Source organism: Cuculus canorus, chromosome 6, assembly GCF_017976375.1.
Source record: "Cuculus canorus isolate bCucCan1 chromosome 6, bCucCan1.pri, whole genome shotgun sequence".
Classification (NCBI taxonomy): Eukaryota; Metazoa; Chordata; class Aves; order Cuculiformes; family Cuculidae; genus Cuculus; species Cuculus canorus.
Genome location: NC_071406.1, coordinates 20,063,918 through 20,086,034, shown reverse-complemented (window position 1 = coordinate 20,086,034; position 22,117 = coordinate 20,063,918). Strand labels below are relative to the sequence as shown.

Sequence of the window (22,117 nt, the reverse complement as noted above, 5' to 3'; positions counted from 1 at the left end):
GGCAGTAGCTATGTTCTTTTGAACCTCTGGCCCTTCAAAAAACTGTACAATTGTTTCTGTTGGTCTTTGCCTGATATTTCGGTGTCTTACTCCTTGTACAAGAGTGCTACATTTTCTCAATGTAGATTTTTGGTGATGGCAGTTGGAAAAAAAAAAAAAAAAAGGAAGAAAACTCAAGAGCAACGTTCAGGAGTATTGTGGGACCTTGTTCAGCCAAGCTACCAGCTTTCTTGTGACAGCACTGGCACAGGTATCGGTTCTCTGGGGCTGCACCTGTACCACCTGGTGAAGGCATGACTGGGGCGTGGGTATGGCTGTTCACTGCAGCTTTCATCTTGTACTGCCCACGCAGTAATGAAGGTGCCATCAGTTAGTAACTAGTATTTGGATTACTAAACTCCAGAGGGCTTTTGGCTGTGAATGCCACATCTTTCCCTACTATTTTAATCATATTGTTTAACTTACAGCTGTTATGTCTGTTAGTGTTACAGCAGCAGCTTCATTTATGGAAAAGACCTGAGCACAAGATTTGTGGTGATTCTTTTTCTTTTTTTTTTTTTCTATTTCACTCTTTCTAGATCCCAGATTTAGTGATATATTAGTGTGTTGCTAAGCATATGTCGTATTTCAAGAGTTTGTGGAGGATTATAAACTGGGATTTAAAAAAAAAAGTTATTATTTAAGAATTAATTAATGATCTTATGATAATATTGTAGCAATAAACCAAGAGCTGTTGATCCTGGCTTTTCTGTAGAGCGTTTTGTGCAATGTGTATTTGAAGAATTCTCTAAATGTAAGTTGGCATCTCTAAAAAAAAAAAAAATGAGCCAAAACTTCCCAGAGGCAGCTATACTAGACCTGTTCACGGTGTTCTTGCCTACACGCTCTGTCTGCTAAATAAAATAATACGGTTGTTTTGTGAGCAGAGGGAGGGTTACAAAGGTAGCTTTGCTGTGACATTAAATCTGTCTTGAGAGCTTTCCCAGAAATATGAATGTAGTAATTATACGAGTAAACAATAAGGAAACTTTTTGGGTTGTGCACTTCCTTAAGCTATTAACCTAAACACTAATTAACCAACAGGAAATTCCAGACCTGAAAGTTTCATTATTGCTATACTAAACTGTGAAAATATAAGTGTGTTAATGAGGATTTCATTATAGCCATCTGTAGCTTGTTTTTAAATTGTGTCAAAGCATGAAAAACATAATATACCATCTGTTACTTAGCTGTATCAAGTTGACATGAAAAATATTACAAAAATGTCCCCAATTTACAATCCTAGTTCTCTCTTATTTCTTACATTTTATTTGTGGCAAGTGCTAGTGCCATGGTAGCATCACCACCGTAATGGGTCATTTACCCCTTAAATGATGTATTTAGTTTAGTTTAGAGTTTCTGTATTTTAACTTCAGTATTTGCGGAGAAAGAGGTGCTGACTTTCTGAAATGGTAATTTCTTGGCAGTTAAAGATCCCTCAGTTGTAGTGGTGTTCTTTAAACGTGTTTGAATCACCAAAACTTAAAATCTGAGGATTGTCTTGTAATTTACAGTTCTTTTGGTTTTGAGTAAATAAAAATGGTTAGATAACGTATATTGCTTTTTTTTCATTCTCTGATTAGTGAACATGAGTTGAAGCATTTTGCTTGCATCAGATGCTGGAGTTTTTGCTGCTCCTTTTACCTTAACCCTTCTATTCCTCTACAGAGCTTAATCTGTACTGCCTTTCCCAAGTCTCTTGATTTGCAGTTCTCTTTGACCATAAAAAGGAGGGGATTTGTAATGTATTACCATGTAGTTATCAAGAATTATTATGGATTTTTAATTGTCAGATATTTGTAGGTGTGATGCAGGTAGAGCCTTAGGTGATAAGGTGGTGATGGACCCATGGAAAAAGTTACAGAAATTGGTCTCTGAAGAGATTTGTCACAGAAGAAAATACTGAAACAGTGTTGGGTTAGGGAGGTGGATCCTTAGCAGCTAAGTTGAAATATGACTCAATGAAGTAATAAAATGTGCTAATATTTGCATATTACCTTTTGTGCTGAGTAGAGAGAGGAGTGATCTATGATGTGGAAAAGAGGATAAAAGGTTGGGATTGCGATAAAGGGGTGGAGGGGTTCTGCAGCAGTTTGAGGGAAGTCACACTGTGGACAGACAGCCCAAAATACGGACTTCTCCTTTTGTCCTCAAAAGTTTTCCAAGTAGGTGCTCTCTCTCTTTTTGTCCAGAATTTGCACAATAATTATCACTGCTTTGGTGAGGAGTCTTAAGTACTATCTTAGCATTCAAGACAACTATAAATTTGGTGGCTAAGCTTAAGAACAAATCTTTCTCTGCAGACAGACTGTGATGCAACAAGCAAAGAATAAAATGAGGAACTCTTTGATATAGTGGTATATCTACAATGTAAACATCTGACTGCTGTAAAAACATAAAAGGAACTTATGTGCTATGTTGACTTATGTGCTATGTTGGATGAGGAAAAGTGAGCCAGCTAGTCTTTCCGGACTTTCAAAAGGCTTCTGCTAGTCTCAAACCTGAGGCCTTTTAGGAAAATTAAAGAAACATGAAATAAACCACTAGACTTTTTGTGGCTAAATAGTTTGCTCATAAATAAGGACAGAGGTATGGGAAATGATCTACTATGTAGGTGAAGGGCGGCTACCTTCCACAGGGATCTGGTGGAACTCTTAGTTCAACATGCTAATAATTTAGAAAAGTGATGATAAGAAATTCTTATTCATACTAATGAGAGTCATGATTCTGAAGACTTGCAGAAGGATTTAAAAAAAAATAAATGGATGAGATTAAATTATCTTTGCATAAATTTAATACAAATCAATGTGTATCGGTAAAGAAATAGAGAAGAACAGAGAAAATATGGTTGAGCTACTGTACAAATCATCATAGAATCATAGAATGGTTTGGGTTGTAAGGGACCTCAAAGATCATCTAGTTCTAACCCCTCTGCCATGGGCAGGGACATCTCACTAGATCAGGCCCTTTCCAACCTGGCCTTGAACACTTCCAGTGAGGGGGCATCCACACCTTCCCTGGGCAACCTGTTCCAGTGCTTCGCCACCCTCATTGTGAATGATTAAATCTTCTTCCCTCCTATTTATAGCCATTCCCCCTCATCCTATCACTACAAGCCTTTGCAAACAGTCCCTCCCCAGCTTTCTTATACACCCCCTTCAGGTGCTAGAAGGCTGCTATGAGGACTTCTCTATGCTGAAAAGCCCCAACTCTTTCAGCCTGTGCTCATATGGGAGCTGCTCCAGCTCTTGGTTCATCTTCATAACCTCCTTTGGAGTTGCTCCAACAGTTCTATATCCTTCTTATGTTGACGATTCCAGAACTGGACACAAGACTCCAGATGGGGTCTCATGAGAGCAGAGTGGAGAGGCAGAATCACCTCCCTTGAGCTGCTGGCAACAATTCTTTTGATGCGGTGCAGGGTACAGTTGGCCTTCTGGGCTGTGAGTGCACATTGACTGCTCACATCAAGCTTCTCATCGGTCAGTACCCCGAAGTCCTTCTCCGCAGGACTTTCAATCACATCATCCTCCATCCTGTATTGAAACCTTGGATTGCCTTGAACCAGGCGTAGGACCTTGCACTTGGCCTTGTTGAACCCCATAAGGTTCACACAGGCCCACTACTGAGGCTTGTCCAGGTCTCTCTGGATGATATCCCATCCTTCTGCTGGGATAACTGCACCGCTCAGCTTGGTGTTATCTGCAAATTCGCTGAGGGTGCACTTGATCTCACTGTCTGTGTCATTGATAAAGATATTAAACAGTGCTTGTGCCAGTATGGACCCCTGAGGTATACCACTTGTCCTGGATCTCCATCTGGACATTTAGCTGTTGACCACTACTCTCTGAGTGTGACCATCCAACCAGTTCCTCATCCACTGAACAGTCCACCCATCAAATCCACATCTCTCCAATTTAGAGAGAAGGTTATTATGGGGGACTGTGTCAAAGGCATAAATATATGATGACAATACATTGCACAGTTTTGGTCTGTGTCATCTCCAAAATCATATGGTAAAACTGGAGAAGGTTCAGAGAGAATTGCAGGGGTAGTCAAAGTGTAATATGGCTTTCATGTAAGGGACGTAATGACCTGGTTTCTCAGCTCTGATGTTATTAGTTTTACCATTTGTACACATACCGATTTGCTGCATTCTAACTGTTCCAAGTAGGTGAAAAGAAAGCATGCAATAGAATTGTCCAACGATGCTGCATGAAAATCCTTAAATAAAATGTTAAATAATGGAAAAATAATTAAGTCCTCCTTAATGTTGAGTGATTATACAATTTATAATCATCTTTCCTTGTTGACATGTGACTTGCATAAGAAAAACAAGTCCTTGGTCAGCTTCCAAGCCATTTGGAAGCCTCTTGTCTATGCTCTCTTCTCCAGTTCTTTTTGATAGAACAAAACTATTTGCCTTTCCCTGGAGACTTGACTGTGTTGATGCATCATAGATGAGATGTCATCTCAGTAGGTACAAAGCAAGTGAAGAAATAGAGTATTTAGTAAAACAGGAATTTAATCTGGAAGAATGCCTATTCTTAGCCTAGTAATCCAGGTTTCCTGCTATTCTTGCTGCTTTCTCATGGATATTATTTAAAAAAGAAAATCATTACTATTTCAGGATTAGATGAAATACCAGATAGGGGTTTTTTTTGGTTTTTTTTAAGGAGTCTTTTGTTTATAATAATAGAGACAATAGATTCAAAGAGCTTTCAGCTTCACAGATATGTCCCTATTGGGGATTTTTATGAAACAGATAATAATTTTGACCAGCTTTTCCATATGCAGATAATTGATAAACATCTGTTGAGTTCCAGCAGCCTGTTGGGCTTTTGGAGGTTTTTTTGTTTATTTTTCCCCAGTGCAGAAACACTTGATGCTCTGAGTAATCACAGAAAAGTGAATCTGAAGATATTAAAGATATAAAAGTTAATATTTGGATGCTTTTTATTTTACAGCCCTCAGCAGTATATGCAAGTCTTCATATCCTTTTGATCTTGGAGAGAATTCTGTGGCTTAAAGAACATGAAATATCTGTACTGAAAATGTAACCTATACAGGGACCGCTTTAGTGTTTTGTAGTTAGCACTGTAGTGTCATTGTATTTAACAAAATTAGATTGTTTACTTCTTTTAAAGCATATACACAAGAAATAGAATTAATTTCATGCTCATGATGCATTCACATGCATTTGTGGATTCCCTTTTGCTGCTTGTAGTAGGCAGTTGATGTTTCTCTTTTAGCGAATATTTGCTAATACAATAATGCCAAGATGAGCACTTTAAGTAGATGCTTTATGGGAAAATTAGAAGCATTAAAAATTCTAATCCTAATGACTTCCTAATGAAACATTTCAATTCCATTCCCTTAGCCTTTTCTTTCCCCCCCTAATGCCCTGTCTAATCTCTCTTCCCACTCAGTCATTTAAAATTCTCAATATTTTACCTTTCACAAGTGTTGTAGGAAGTTACCAAAAAAAAGAAGTACTAATATCCTACACTAAGTGTTATCAGTGAGGTAAGAAGTAAAAGTAACCTCTGTGAGATGCAGGGGAAATTGCCAGGCACGTACTTGTAGAAATGGAAAACCTTTTGTTTCTTCCCTTTCAGGTTATCTGAAACATTAGGCACTTGCTTGTCATGGTTGATAGTATTAAATTCCATTGGTGACTCTCTGAATGAAACCCACGTGATTTTTAAACAGTGATAAATTTGCGACTTGATATGTGAAAGCCATAAGAAGGGATTTGCTAAGTAGAGTAGCGGTAAGTAAAATTTAGTTCACTTTGTTCACAGTAGCGGTAAGTAAAATTTAGTACTGCAAGATACCAGTAGGACTAAAAAAAAAAAAAAAAAATCTACTTTATTGCTGTGACTATTAGTTGAATAGTTCTAGCTACATCCTTTAGACTTGGATAGTAATTAATGTCTACAAGTGAAATTCCCAAATGTTTTGTCTTGTATAGGAAGTGTGTTGCTATTGTAGACAACACTGATACTTTTTCTGCACTGAAACTTTTACTGCTGGTGGTCTATTCATGCAAGTCTGGCTGCGTCTGCGTTATTGCTGTACCCTGCTTTTCAAGCAAATAAAATTGCTTCAGGGATTTATATCCCTGGTGTTGTTGACTCTTGAAGTCTGATTGCAGAGTGCAATCTTGGAATACAACCAATGGTTGATCTGACTCTTCCATTCAACCTTACACACATTAGGTAATGCTAACTTAGATTTCTGTTTTGCCTGACGTAACAGGGATTGGGTGCTGGTGACAGGAATTCTCAGGTAAGAGAGACTGGTGATGTTCACTCGGCACGTACACTCGTGGAGGTTCCTCTCACTGAAGAGGAACACAAGCCACTTCAGAACATGGCGTGGCCTGATACATATCTAGAAGCAATGTTTACCAATGATAGGAACCTGCAGGATATTGCTGTTGATGATACTGCTTGCGAAAGGAGTTTGTTGACTGCATTCTTTGTCATTCCCTGGGCAGACTTAATTGTAAGCAGTCCTTACGTGGCTGTATGCAGTAGGTTTGACTTTAGGAAGAGGTAACTGAATGGAAAGTTGCTCTTAAACACCTTCTGATTTTAATTGACAGTAATATCAAGCTTCTGTAAATTATCCTGCTTCGAACACTGCAAAGTTGTTCCTTTATTTTCCTGATAGTATGAATATTGTACTTTTGTTTGTGAAATCCGTTTGTCAAGGTCTTAATCTTCAATAATTTTGTAGGTAGTACTGATGATCAAATTAACTGGATCTAAATGGATATTTGCCTCGGCTGCCTAAGTATTTCACTGATCACTACAGTTTGCTCACCTGAACTGTTTAGTCAGGTATCTTAGAGAAACAGGGAAGGCTAAAAAGCAAGGAAGAGTCCTAATTCTAAAACTTCCCATTGAAATTGTCTTGCAAAATTAAAAGGAATGTGGAAAACGGGATTGAATTTTTATGGTGCAAAGCCACAGAAGACATTACAAAGCTACTTAATACTCTCTTTTGAATTGGCTGAAGTAGATATGTCAGGATTAATGGCTAAACAAATCTCTAGATGTACTCTGTAGGCTGTTTGGTCAGGTGGTGGGATTATAAATAGGTAGGCTTACTGATGTCACCAGTAGCGGAAGAGAACAACAGCGAGCTTGCCATGCACACACACACTCAGTCTTTTCTACCTACACACACTACTGAAAGAAATTCTCTTGATTTTAATGGAGAAGAAAAACCTTTGTTATATTGGAGGTAAGCAGAAAAGTAGTGTAATCAATTTTAGCTCTTCTTCCCTCTACTTGTTTAGATGTTCAGCAGAATGGCTTCAAAGTAAAACTTGTAGTATCTTCTTGGGGAGTGTCATACTAACAGTAATTTTGTTTGCTATAAGACTTTGACCCACAGAACTGTTCTGGTTATTGCAAATGGGATTTCTGGAATTGTTTGTTGATGTAAAGTGATAGCTGTTTTGCAAGACTAAGGATGTGAATGTTGATATCTACACAGCATTTCCTTGCTTGTTTGTTTGCACTTGTCCTAACACCTGCTATGAGGAAAAATATTTACCAATACATATATTTCTGCAGCAGCATTTAAGTCATTGCTTTTTGAAGGAAGGCACAATTTGGGTATAAGGCAGTAAATAAAGTGCCAGAACTCAAATATACGCCTGTAAAAAGAAAGAATAATTCATGTCTGTTGTCCTGTTTTTAGAGAAAGTATGTCATTCTTCCAGTCCAAGGTATAAAACCTTTTTTTTTATCCTGTTTCTGGCTCAAAGATGAGGGTGTATAGAGACCTGTAAATTTATCTATGTGGATGCACTGCTGGAATTTCAGTGGTACATTTCTGGATGTAGAAGCTGTTCTAGATCTTATTTTAAGTTGATGAGTGAGGCCTAGAAGTTTAAATGAGGTTATTGAGATTATTTTAAATAAAGAGTGTTGTTATTTCATGCACACTATAAGGCTTTTCTGACTTCTTCTTTTATCTGATTTTGATCTAAAATTTTGTTTGGAAGAAAAACGCTTGTTGTTTGTAATAACTTGTGAAAGTCAATGCCTTTACTGTTCAGCATAGTAGAGTACTTGATGTGTATTCTGTGTATTCCTTGAATATTATATATCACTTTAATTTACCATGGAAATAATTCAAACAATTTTGTAAAACTTAAATAGACTAAATGCCAAGATGGACTTTGTTCACAGCAAATAAGAATGAATTTAAGCAGCCTTGTTCAGTTGAACTTCATGTGTGAGTCCGTATGCTTCTAGCACTGAATCATATGTTGGTATGTTAAAAACTCAGCAGTGAAAAATACTGGGTGTAAACTTACATTAGTGAAAGTTGAGAGGGATGAGAGGGTGAATAGGTGTGCAGTATAGGAGTTACAGCAAATTATTCATCAGCACAGTTGTATAGGAAAGTTTCTCTACGTTCCCCATAGCTGCTGATGATAATAATCATTATGAAGGTTAATAGAAAGTATGCTTCTCCCTTTCCTAAATGGTGTTTTTCCCCACTTTACAGTTAATGCTGAAATCCTATTCCTTTTCTCAGAAAGAGCAGAGACTTCCTAAAGGAAGTAATGGATCATCCAAAACCAGTTTTGGTGTTAGAACCATCATGCTGGGAGCCAGATTTCTTTGAAGAAATACCTTCTTCTGCATGAATCCAGTAAGAAGTCTATCTAGTCAATTTTGAGCGTGCAGAAGAAAGCAGAAAATGGGGCTAATGACAGTTCTTGTATGTAGATGGGGATGAGTTTGGGGAAGGAAGTAATGGCATTCAACTGTGGCCCTGAATTGCCAACCAATGAGGGAGTTTAACTTAAAGTAGGACAAAGGGGAGGGAGCTTCTGCTGTCAGTGGCAGCAAAGGTGGCTGTGAAAACTGCTGGTCGGGTGCATGATATGAAGAGAGCTGGGGCAGCACTTCTGGCTGAGCTTAGTACCACCCATCTCCCCTTACAGTGCACAAGAGATCAGGATTGGGCTCCAGCAGCAGCACTGACATTTAAGGAGGTAGTAAATGCAGCCCTGTTTCTGAGGGTAAGAGGGTTTCCTACTTTGCTTTCTGAGGAGGATGCTGGGAGAGGAATGAGTAGTGAGGAAGAAGCTGTGAAAGACGAGTAGAGGAATCTGGTGACAGGTAGGTAGTCAAAGCAGTTCTTCTTAGTTTTGCAATGAGCGTTAGCCTGAGATGCTTGGTGCTTGTGTTTGTGGAACTAAAGCTATGTTGTTCATACTTAGGGAGAAACCTCGTTATTACATCCTGGCTTTCAGGATGTTAACTGCTAAGATGCATATCTTGCAACCTAGTAAAGAAAATGCTTATTTTAGTACAATTGCTTAGCCTGAATTTAATGTTTTTTTTTCATTTTCTTTCCTGTAGAGAAATAAGATGCTTTGGTTGCTGACGTGGTTGTCTACTCTGTAGAGTGAACTCTCTGTCCATTCTTAATGTGTCACATAGCATCTGTGTGTGTGTATTTAAGCTTCATGCTCAGGATAGGAAACTTTCCCTGCTTCTCATTCTTTTCCAATACTTAATATCCTGTCTGTTCTCCAGTTTAGTAAATCCTCCCATCTCTTGGTTATACAAATGTACAAAACATTTTGAATTGTTACCAAACTATATGTAGCTATAGGACATAACTGCTCAGAGAAGGCTTCTGATAGCTAAAGAGCTTTCTACAAGAGAAAAGGCTTGTTCTGTTCCAAACGCTTGCATAAAAACCAGACATTAGCTGCAGTGCTTTTCAAAGTCTGATCACTATGCTTGGCTCATCAATCTTTGGCTGGGAAAGGGGACTGTTGTAGTTGAACCCAGCCTTTCATAGCAGCTGAAAGGAAGAGGGAGTAAAGTTTGTCTGCCCTGTTGTTACTGCAGAGCTTCCTAGCTGTTGTCCTGTGTTATATTATCTATTACCCCCCAACATTTACGCCCATAAAACTATATTTGAGGCGTGTGTTTATCTAAGGAAAAAGGGAAGGGTCTGTATTAGTCTCTTCCCTGGCTGCTATGATACTGAGTGGCTCTGCTTTTCTCTTCCTTACCTTTCTCAGTTTCTGAATCCATCCAGTCCCTGCCTTCAGTGTTACTTCTAAAACATGATTTTGAACAGGAGAGAAAAGCAGCAGCAGAAAACCTCAGATAAATTGACAATTCTTACCTCTATTGATGTTCAGAATAGCAGGTGAAAAAGCCATGGGCAGAGCTAGGTGTTTCATCTGCAAGCTTTGAAAATATAGTGGTGCTACACCTGCTTTCATGACTGGGAGATAAGGGCCAGAAGGGCAGATTCAGGTTTTGCTCTATCTGAGAGCCCTTAATTGAACTTTTTTTACTGGTTATGGGAGAAAAAACATCTGTATGAGCATCCTTTTATTGCAGTTCTTGAAAAAGATTTGAGGGTTTGTTCCTAGTGGAGGTAATATATGTTTGCTTGAGTTTTAAGCATTTGTTAGATTTATTAGTTTATCAAAGGTTAAGCTCCCCCTTTCAGCTCAAGCTGTTCTTTGTTTTCTTTTCCTGTTTATTCAGCCAGTTATATATTACTCAATTACTGTTACAGATTTACTGCTTTCTCTTCCCTACTCTCTTTCCTTTCTGTCAGGCCGTTTTCATAACTGTAAATATAATAAAGGCTAAATGAGTACTTTGAAGTTTTTATTGTTTCAAATGTCATTCAAGTTTTTTTGTACTTTCTCGTGGTAGTAAATCTGGGTTATTTTTTGCATTTGTTTGTGAAACAGTTGAAAATAGATGTAAGTATCTGCTTACTGCAGAGGTATGTTGCACATGGACACACAAAGAAGGTATTTGTATTTTGTGTTAGCTCTATTTACTTCAGAAGATGAAGATCTTAACCTCCTTAGAAGTAACATTGTTGGAGCAGATTTTCCACTACAACTCTTTGGTTTTGTTTGTTTGTTTTGTGGGGGTTTTGTGGGAGAAAAGAAGTACTTCTTTTGGCACAACAGAATGTGCTGTGGAGGAACTTTTTGTATCAGAACACGTTTCTGTAATTCCTCAGTACTAATAATAAACTTCATGCTAATTTGTTGCCTGCTAGGATTTTGAGCCCTAGGATATCTTCCTAGCAATGATGCAATTTTTATGCCGAAAGAGGAGATAACTGGTTGAATGGTGTAAGACAACATTAAGTCAGTGGCTATCTGCGCTTAGGAGCTGGCTAGTCTTTCATAAGTTTTAAGTGAGCTTGAAAAGATCATTGTAATAATAGTAATGGTTTGGTTTTGAAGGGCAATGAATGAATAATTGTTTGTTTTTTTTTTTTTTAGAAAACTTTTAAATTTGTACTTGACTTAATTATGTTATAAAAGTTTACTCTGAAGTCGGTGCCCCTTTCGTGCTAGAGTGGCACAATTAGAAACATGCCTGCACTATAGAGATTTGTGTTTATATTGCCTCTGAATCTCCCTTTTTTCCTTCTAATAAGGGAAAAACATTCCATGAATTATGCCTGGAATACAGTGTGTTCTGTTTTCAAGACTACCACTGCCATGGGGACAGACAGTCAAGGCTGTGTGTGTTCCAAATGGTCTGGAGGGGACTGGAGGGTTCATTTGCTGCTTTCTCGCTTTTAGTGTAAACCAGGCGTCTGACGATTCCATTAAGCTTTTACCTTACTGTCATGGTTACCGTCCCAGTCTGTGATTTTTTTCACTCCAGGATAAAACTTTTTAAATAAAACTCTTTTCTTCAGAGCTATGAGGCTACTTAGGGGGGATTCCACACATCCCAATGACTAGGAAAAAATTTCTTTAGCAAGAGCTTTGAAAGCATGTCTTGATTCCAGGGATGCCTTATTTTCTTGATCCAGTTTACTTATGGAAAAAAAAAGTAGAAATGTAGGTATTTTACATTTTTTGTTTTCTTTGTTTTCTGGAACCTCACTGAGTAAACCCACAGAAATAATCTTCAAAGATCAGTTAATTAATAATCTTACCATCCATAGCATTACTACTGGTGTGTCAGTTGGTATCTCAGTTGCGCGACACATTTTTGTGTTGGGAGAGCTGTTTACCCGGTGCCTCATTTCTAGTACAATCTTATTCTTTTGCAATATTTTTAAAATAACGGTATTACTTACAATATTGGTCTCCTTTCAGCCATGGGAATCTGTATAGAGAAATACATTGAAATACGCCATTATCACAAAAGATTTACAAATTGTTTGCACTTGTTCCTCTACCTGAAAATTGAACTTAAAATGTGTTTCTGAACTTTTGAGTTTTATTGGCAACTATTGAGCCACCTGCTAAACACAGTATCCATACCATGAAACCTCAGAATCTTCCCCAAATAATTGGATATAAATGGATAAGCTTAGAACCTGAAAGCTCGTATTTCTCTGTGGAGCAGATGCAGCAAAGATTTTTCCTTTATTTTGTCCTACATAAGCCTGGTTTGAAGGGATAACCCAAGAACGGACAGTGGTTGACTCTCGTTGATCCATACCTTGATCTTAACATCCTGCTGGCGCTTTTATAGTAGAAGTAAAGAGATAGACTGCGTATCAAATGGTGATATTGGTCTACAGATGAAAGCCCGGTGTCAAGGCTGATAGCTGTGTTATACAGATGCCACAAGGCTGGTACAGCAAATACTTGGGCTGCTTAATGTTAAGTATTAGAATACTACAGTACGTTAAAACTAACTGAAAAGTAACATTTTTTTGCAGCCTGCATTTTTTTTAGAAACCCATGTGGCTGGTAACTCAGTCAAGATGAATAGAATGTGACATAGCCAAACTCCAGTTAAAAATTACTTTAAATTACACCAAAACGAGTGATGCTTTGCATGAGCAAGAGCCAACTGTTCTTTGAGCATGATTTTTAAACATTACCTTGTCATGTATTCAATTAGCTGTAATATTTAAAACCTAGTTATTTTCAGTAACTGTAGGGAAATAAATTTTATCTAAATTCTCATTTATTGAACTGGTATCAAAAATGATGGGGCTACTGTACCTTAAAAACTTCAGATAAAAGTAGAGGTAATGGCAAGTTAGAGACTCCGTGGAAGTCTTCAGATAAATATTAAATGTTTTCAGGTTAATCTTAGTGTGAGAATGCCAGGCATGGTGAAAAAGGAATGAAATGAGAATAGCTCGTAGATGAATTTGTGGTTACAGTTCCATGTAGGCCTCTATACTTACAAAATATTAGCCACAGACCTAAGTAGGAAGCTCACAGGTTTCCACTTTAGAAATGGCTCATTTTGGTCATTGATAACTTCAGTCATTTGGACTATGGTGAGCGTAATGCTGTGGTTGTCTCCAAGCAAGCATTTTCCTAGTGCGTATTGTTTGGTCTTGAAGTTGTAGCTGTGAAGTCATAATCCCCAAACAGGGAACTGAATAAATAGGTGGAAAGTTGGTAATTTGATCTTTGCTTAGTGTAGAAGACAAATTTATGTGAGTATTAAAGATGGGTGTTGTGCTGGGAATGCTTATAGGTGAGATTAGGGGCTTAAATATTTTGTATACTTGTTGTTGAAAACAGGTGTATCATTGTAACCAAAACAAATTAACATTCTTAATGTAGGCCAAGACTGTTGTTCAACTGCCCCTTGGATGAGCAGACGAGGTGCGGAGTTTTGACTGTCTGCTTCTATGGCGTAGCAGTGGAGCAACATTATTGTAATAATTGAGAAAGCTTTATAATAATTGCTTGGGTTGGCAAGTCAAAGGCAGGAAAAGCTCTAGAAGAAGTTTTATTGCAGTGGCCTTTTTCCTCTCATGATGTGATCTCAGTAGAGCGAGATCCTTTTCTAACTTTGAAAATAAACTGAAGTGCTGCTTGTGCTTTTGGCATGTATAATTTTGTGAAGTTGGATATGAAAGAAAGACTAGTTGTTCTTTGCATAAACCAGTGCTCTTTATGGTGCCATAAGTCAAATTAACAAACTTAAGTCTATCTGTTGTGCAGTAGAAGATTTTTATTCTACTACGTTTAATGAACTCTTTCGGAACCTGAGAGATGTCTAAATTGCAGGTGAGGTCCTTTATGACCTTTCCTGTCCTAGGGGATTGCTGTAGGAAACTTGAGAGATCCAAAATAATTTCAGTAAGAGGGCTGTCAAGCTGTCTTTGTATAGGGTCTCAGGTAATTGTGTTCAAAATGGGAAGTTAAGTGCTGTAAACATTAATGTTCATTGATATCAAGATTCAAAGAGGTGGATTTTTTTATGCTGTAGCCTTTAGTTGTGCACAAATCTAGGAGGTAGACTTCCTCTTTTTTTTTTTTTTTTTCCCCCTCCAGCTTTTTTGGGGAAAGTGATCCTTACCAAAAGGAAGGGCTGGTGATAACTGGAATATCCAGGTCACTCTCAGTTCAGATGTTTCTCAGTATTTTAAATTGCCTTTCTTTAGTTACTGATAGTTAAAAATAAACTGCTTGCAACTTTCTAATAGAATTTTTTTTTGAAAATCAAATAAATAGATGCTGTGTTTATTTATTCTGCCAGACCTTTATTTTCAAAAGGGCTTCCACACATTCAGATTACTGACGCTGTTTTGGGGTTTTTTTTTGCGAGCAGGAAACATGTTGAGATACAGCATTGACACTTTATTTTGTAGAAGTGGGATCTGAAGCACATAAAATGTTGATTTTATTCTTTTGGGAGCAATATAGTGTCACAAGATGAGGGCTAGCTGAAAGACTCGACATAAGCAGTGGGCTCCAGGTGCACTGGTAAAACTGCATCAGCTTGTGTTTGTGGGACCCTGTGAGTGTGTTGTGAGTATCCCTCTGGCTGCCTTTTCTGGGGCTAGGAAGAAATGAAGAAGGAAGATTAGTTTTTTTTCCCCCTTTTCCTACTTTGTCTTAGGTGATTGGTTAGACAGAGGATGACATTCAAGATGTTACAGTGTAATAGGTAGATGGAATTGTATGTCTGGTGATAAACAGCGGGAAGCACTTGCCTTCTGATGAGTTGAGATTGGCAGTTTTAATGTCTGGTGTAGGGAAGGCTGTTCAGTTGAGGAGGCTGGGATCATGGAGATGAGGAAGGGATGGGGACCCTGGTTGTGTAGGATACTGCAGCACAATTTCCGGACAAGTTCTTATTATCAGTTGTGGTGTTATTTGATTAAAAATTTTCTTTTAACTCCCTCTATGTTGTAGCTAAATAAGCTGTACTTTGATTCGTCCCACAGCTTTACTGTAGTTCTGTATTAGCCATGAAAATAAGGAGTATATTTTTGGTTGTTCTAACTCCTTCTAATGTTTACTTTGAAAATTAGACTGAGTCTTCTTAGCTCCTAGCACATCTGGAAGCTATCTGAACATGAAAGATGCTGTGACTTAAGATAATTTACTGAACATTTTTTCTGACTTCTAAAGTATTGTTTTTATATGATTGGGAATTTATGCTCTTTGTTATAGTTGTGTTTTATTTTTATAAAAATCAAGAGGTTTTTTCTTTTCAAGAGAATAAACTGCCTTAACCACTCACTCTGTCTTTCTAGCGAATTCATTGAAAATCAGCGTCTTTCCCTGTTTCCTGAGTTCCTGGTAGAGGTGAAGAGGCATGAGGGAACTGGGGTTTTCTTTGATTGCTGTCTGCAATGAATAGGTATTTGAAATGACAGCATAGACTTCGAGTTACTTGGATAATGTTGGTTTTACTTTTTGGTATTTGAATAAAATGCCATGTTGAGGATTCCGTGAGAGAAATCACCTGTGTCAGCTTCTTGGAGGTGCAAATGTGGGGCCTCCAATCCTCCACATGGCATTTTATTCAAATACTTACAGTGCAGGATTGGAGGGGAGGGTTTGTCGGTTAAAACTACCCCTGCAAATATATTTCCATCATCCCATCACTTGCTGCTGTTGATTTGCAACAATGGATGTCATCAGGGCGACAAATTGCTCATCCTGCCGTGAGGCACTGGGAGTGCAGGGCTTCCCTTACCTGCCAAGCAGCCTCTGCTGTGATGAGATAGAGACACAAACTCAAGAAAAGAAAAATCTGTAAGACCAAATGTAAATGCTTTGGGCTAAGAATGAGAGATGAGAGAATTGGTGAAAAATAAAGAAAAAAGAAGCATGGCTTCTGGAAACAGAAAATGGAAATACTGAGATCTCTGTGGTGTAATAAGAGGCTGCAAAACCTCAGTGTAACTTTTGAGAAAGTATACTTGGAGATTTTTCCTCCTTTGTGTGAGGCAGGAAACGTAAGCATAACTAACTGTAAAGAGCATAGAGATGTGCTAGAGATGGGTAGGGCACATCACTCTGCAGTGATGTATGTGTGGATTCAGCTGACCTAATTCCACTGCCTGATGTGTGTCTACGTTCTATATAAACTCATGAAATTTCATCTGTATAGTTATTGCACACAAGTTTTGGCAAGAGTATTTTATCAGTTCTAGCTCTTTACAGGGTGAGTTAGACCTTGGATAAATAAAGCTGCATTTTACTGATGTGAACTGTGCACTTATTGCTGTGTGTGTTTAAGCACGCTCTAGTGATAGCAGAGCTCCAGCAATGAAAGTGCATTCATCTGCTTTTTGGAAAATAGAGTCCAGTAGCATTTGCAGAACTTCTATGGCCTGTCATCTTCAAGGATTAAATTCTGAGATCAGTTGCAATAATTATAATTTAATGGTCATTTGAAGTCACTTAAATGTGTAAGAATGAGTATAGAAGGGGAAAAGCAGTACTGCCTTGATTTGGATTTTTTTTGTATTAGTAAGATGTCTTAAGGCTGTGGTTTTAGGTTTTGGGTTTTTTTTAGTAGTTGTATTCATGTTTAGTGTTGGCTAATGATTTCTTTTTGGCAGTTATATGAAAGCTAAAAGTAATTGGGGAGTAGGGGAGGAGTAAAAAGAAGTTTGATTCATACATTTTGCAATGTTCTTGTAACCTAGAAACAACCCAGGCAAGTTGCTGTGGTGACCAAAGTTAAATTTGCAGCTAACGGCACATGTCTTGAATTGTACCTTGAGTACAATTACCAAAAGTAATTTAAAACATTAACAGAAAGGAGGTAAATATTTTGATGGCGAATCCTTATTCAGCACGTTTGGAGGTCTGTGAGTACTCTGATTAGCTCTGAGAGGCTGTGAATAGTTAATTATTCAGCACGGAGTTCTGAAGTTCAAAACTCTAAGCACTTTCAGCAACAGATTGGTCATGTGAAGTCTAATTAAACAGTTGCCTTTTGCAATGCTGCTCTGGACCTTGTTTGCTCTTCATTGTGAGTGACTTTAAACTTTGTTTTCTTTAAGTATGTGTAGTTATTGTACGCTAGTTCTTTTGTTTTAATTCTGCAGGACAATTACAGAAGTTAATTTCTTTGGTTACGTTTAAAGTAAACTTTTGTACAGCCTCAGAACCTAAATTGCAGGCATATTTTTGGAACCTTTGTACATTATGTTTGGAAAGTATTTTAACTTTCTGTGAATGTAGCTCCATTCAAGGTCTTTGAAAGACTGCTTATAAGAAATTAAAAAGTTCTCAGGAGGTCATGTGTCTCCACAGAGTGTTTTGGTTTTGTTTTAATGGTGAAATTCTTAAGCATCTTTCTCTTGTAACAATATCGGGGAACTGGGGAAAGTTATTTGAATAAGAGGGGATACCTGTCTACATTTTGTAGGATATAAGAATCTTGCCCTCAGAATTTACTGTAACAAATATATGAAGATATGTAGAGAGTTTTCTATTTATAGTTTTGTTTTGTAAAAGTGAAATAAGTGAGGCTTATTTGGTGATCACTCTTAGCATTCAAGAGTACGTTGGCTTGTCACTAAGATGGGAAAGGATAGCAGGAAAACTAAAGCAGGAAATTAGCATAGGTGAGGGAAAAATGGGAAAGCATATTGTGACTGAAGGGTCAAAAAATATTGTAACACAGTTACTATGCTTATACTGTTATTTTATTACTGTATAGAAGTAAATAGATTAGACCTGGTTGGATTTGTTTGAATGCTTTTAATAATCAAAAGAAAAAAAATTGAGAAGAAAAGTGATTATTCCCTTGTCTATCTATCCTATGTGTTAAACATCCTGTCAGTACAATTTGGCTTCATGCGCTGCATAGTACAGTATTTTTGTTTATACTAACCCAGTAAATATTTTTGGAGAATGCACGAATAAGGTCATTTGCATAACCGAAAGGAGAAAAAAAGTAGTTTATTTACTTTTTATAATGTGTGTTAAAACATTTTCTGGTTTGGGTTTGATGTTTATTGGGCTTTTTTTTTTTTATAATAGGATGTTCATCTTTGGCTTTTTTTTCCTTACATCACCACTGATTTTACGTTGAACATATTCGCTCAACTTTTCATTGCACGTATCGCTTACATAGTCTGAGTGAAAAGAACTAAATGTGGTTCATTCCTGTTCTGACACTTGTTAGTTTGCCAGTGTGGAAACATATGTATAAATACATATTTGACTTTTAATTTTTACCCATTTCTTTCAGAAGAAAGTCTAAAGCGCCGCCTCCTCCATCTGAAACAAAACCGCTTTCTGTTCCTCCATTTGATGACGCAGAATCAGCCAGCCTTATCATGGAACAGAAGGAGAAAGTAATTGATAAGGACATTGAACTGTCAGTGGTCCTGCCAGGAGATGTGATTAAGTACACTACAGTGAATGGGAGGTAAGTTACACAAAATTAAGTTTTTGTTTAATTTTCTTTTCTTGCTCTAGTTTACTTTAAACTTCATCTAGTAAAACTCAGTAAAGTAGAGGAGTTGTGCAAGCCTGGATATTTTTGGAAAGGTGTGTTAGCATATACTTCATGTATTTGTCCGCCTTTTGGGAAGAATATTTTTGCGATTCAGAAAATCTGTATGGCACCTGTCAGGATCCTTACCTGTACATGTTATTCTTTCTAGCCACTGCAAATATCTAGAAAAATACTGATTTCTATGAGTCATTGAATGTTCCTATGTAGGCTTTCTGTGTTAGACCTAAAGATGGGCTACTGCATCCTATTTGGGTACAAAGTTATGTTCAGCATTTGCTCAGCACTGCTGTCTGTAGACTATTAGCAGTCCTAAAAATGGTGTCACCGCTTCAGACAAAATCAATAGTGCTTCAAAGAAATAGTTTCTAGCTGTCACTTTGGAAATTTTTTTTTTTAATCAAATATATTTTTCCTAAGCTGGTTTTAATTTGAGATACATAGTTCAGTCTGCTAATTGGTAATATAGATTGTGTGTATAACTCTCAAGTCACTTGTAGTTCAGAAAGACCTGGGCATCGACTGGTGAGTTGAAATCATAAATCCTGGGACTTAAAATGTTATATTGATTATCATATAAGGTCTATTAAAAAGGCTCCTATGCAAGGCCTTGTATGGATCAGAGCAATTAGGGTGCTGGTTTGTTGCTTTCCTAAGCTGAAATAAAGAAAATGTTTTTATGTTGTGCTTATGTTAGTGTATTTCCAATGTCTTTGCTACTGAAAGCAAGCAGCCTGATTTATTTATTTATTTAAACCAAGTAATGTAAATGAATTTTCTGCAGTCAAAGAAGAATTTAAAAAAAAAGTAACTTGAAGAGCTGTTCTATGCTTTTCCTGATCAGTTTAAGTTTGTTTTTTGTTTTCATCCAAAGCAGAAATGCAGAGTTTGAGAGAGTTTTCTTGAAATTGAATGATTAATTTGTTGTATGCATGAGAAAATTAATTTGGAGATTTCAAAAGTCAATATGAAAGTGACTTGCATTTTATTTGGAAATGGTGTGTCAAACAAATAGTTTTGCAGTTTCAGACTCCTTTCAGAGAGGCCTTTAGCTTTGCTGAATTTGTTTTCTTAGAGTTCTTTGTGAGTTTTCATTTGATCCGTTCTTGAGTATTTTCAGTCATTAAGGTGTTCTTAAACTGTGGGTTTACTCGGTATAGCTAGCTAGTGAATAACAAGCTTTGTGGCTTTGCCCTACTTTTTAAAACCTATTTTAATTACATTTGTTAGTAACAAATTTTGGAAGTATTGGTGTTTATTCTTGTTATTCTCCATGAAAACAAATGTCTTTTTCTCTTTAGAGAATAGCTTAAAGGAAGGCCGTGAAGCCATAGGCATAAGTTATTAAGAGATCTACAGAAAGCCAAACATTGTGTAGGGTTTGTTTTCCTCTTTCCCTTTCACCTTTTTTTTTTCCTCCTGTTGCCTCTTTTTCCACACCTACCCCCCTTCCTTTTGCCTTTTTCCTTTCATCCCTTCCAAGGAATACTTTTGGTAGTTACTGACAGTTTGGTTTCAAGTGTGCTTGCTGTGAATCTCATGATGGGAAGATCTTGTTTCTAAAGCTTGAGCATGTGAGAGCCTCAACACTTTTTTTATTTGTTTTTGCTTAAAGTAGCAAGTTCCTAGCCTTTGTTTTTAGAGAGGAGAGCAGAAACCTGATGCATTTTTTTTCTTTAAACACTTAATGCAGTACTTGAAGGGACAGCTTTTGTTGTTGCAAACATAACATCATTGGTTACATTCTAGGTGAAGGTCATCCTTATGTGATGTAACAAGGGGATGCTATTGGCCGTTTTTAATTGTTATTTAGTCAGGTAGGGAAAACTAAGGGATGAAGGGGTGCAGAAATACATAAATAAATGTTATGATATGAAGTTTTTGGAAATTTAAAGAATGTGGTGAAGTTAAAGAAGTTGTGCTTAAAGATTTGTGAAGGAGGACAAGCACTGATGTAATCCAAGACAGCTGATGGCCACTTCTTGGGGTGTTACTAAGTATTATTTATGGAAGCTGTTAAATTTACTGTGATATATGTACTCCTCTAACTGCATTCCTTGAAGTATTTAGGGAAAATATAGTGTTACAAGTTTTGGAGGATGTGATTGCAGGAAAAAGATTGCTTTTTGTATCACTATAGGGATACCTGTCTACAGCAGTTGTTGAAGCATCTTGGCCTCCAGTGGAGGGGGGCACTTCTGTTCTCCAGTCAAGCAGGTCATTTCTGGAAGTAGCAATGGAAAGCAAATTTGCACAGAATCACTGTTTTCATTTACTAATTTGCATGTACCTGTCTGTTGTTTGTGAGCAGCTATATATCTCACTTATCATTCTGTCCTTTGTTGTGACTCTGGTTAAAGTGAGGGCTCTCCCTTGTCACCATGGTGCATTTTCACAGGACGGCTTTCTGAGATGTTTGCTTGTGAATGCTCATCGTGGTCATCTTCAGCATTCTCACCATTCTGCAATAACTGAAGGCCAGAGGAAGGGCAGCTTTTAAAGCTAGTCAGTGTATAAAATTGCACCAGAAAAAAAAGTAATGGGCAATCCAGAAAATTCACTACCGAAGCAGTGTCTGCTGTCTCCTCTGGCTCCCTCCTGCTCTCCCCTGCCCTGCCCACAGTGAAATGATGTGAAGCTCTTCTCTTGTTAGGGTGAGATGAATGTATTTGTTCTGTTATGGGTCAGGAGTACAAGGAATAGAGTAGTTTCTTCTTTCTTCTGATTGGAGCAGGTTGTGATATATGCGAGAAGAGAATCAAAATAAACTCTCTCGTTTAGCTCTGCAAAAAGAAAGCAATAGCTGTTTTTCTTTGGTGCTCGATGCATTTCTGTGGTATTCCTCAGGCTGATACATATCATCTAGATGAAGTGACGGGAGTATATTACATTCTTCTATGCCTCTTCAGACCATCTGATAGCTACTTTTTCACACCTTGGAACATCATTTCTGTATGCTTTTTGGTTTTATTGTTCCTCCTGCCTTTGTCTCCTGAGGCAAGTATTCTCCTGCCACTGAAGCTGGCAGAAACTTTCCTCTGAGGAAAAAAAGAGGAAAAATTAATGGGTGTGCAGTAACTTTATCTATCAAATTTCTAAGTGTTTCCAATCTTCTGTAAGTGTGCACTAGAGAGTGCAGCCCTCCTTCCAGAAATCAGAAGAGAGTTTGCTAAAGAAACACTTGTTCTTTAAGACCAAGTGAAAACAGGAATGATATTCTAGAGTTAATTAAAGGCGGGGGGTTGTGTGTGTGGGGAAAACAGTGTTCACAGTAATTTCTAGCATTGAGTCATTCTTAATCTTTTTTACAGAACCATATAAAATGAAAATTCTGTTCTAACTTCCTACTT

General features: G+C 37.5%; 1 protein-coding gene across 10 annotated transcripts in view; it reads left to right on the top strand.

Moving 5' to 3' along the window:
* COBLL1 (cordon-bleu WH2 repeat protein like 1) overlaps positions 1-22,117 on the top strand; it is an 81,299-nt gene that overhangs the window by 29,289 nt on the left and 29,893 nt on the right. For 3 of the 10 annotated variants that reach the window (XM_054070092.1, XM_054070098.1, XM_054070097.1), the window contains exon 2: positions 18,501-18,680. In XM_054070092.1, coding sequence (XP_053926067.1) covers positions 18,501-18,680 — 180 coding nt within the window. Of the gene's footprint in view, positions 1-7,159; positions 7,294-9,056; positions 9,192-17,172; positions 17,274-18,500; positions 18,681-22,117 lie in introns of those variants that run through there. The other 7 variants (XM_054070089.1, XM_054070091.1, XM_054070090.1 and 4 more) reach the window with 7 other exon arrangements.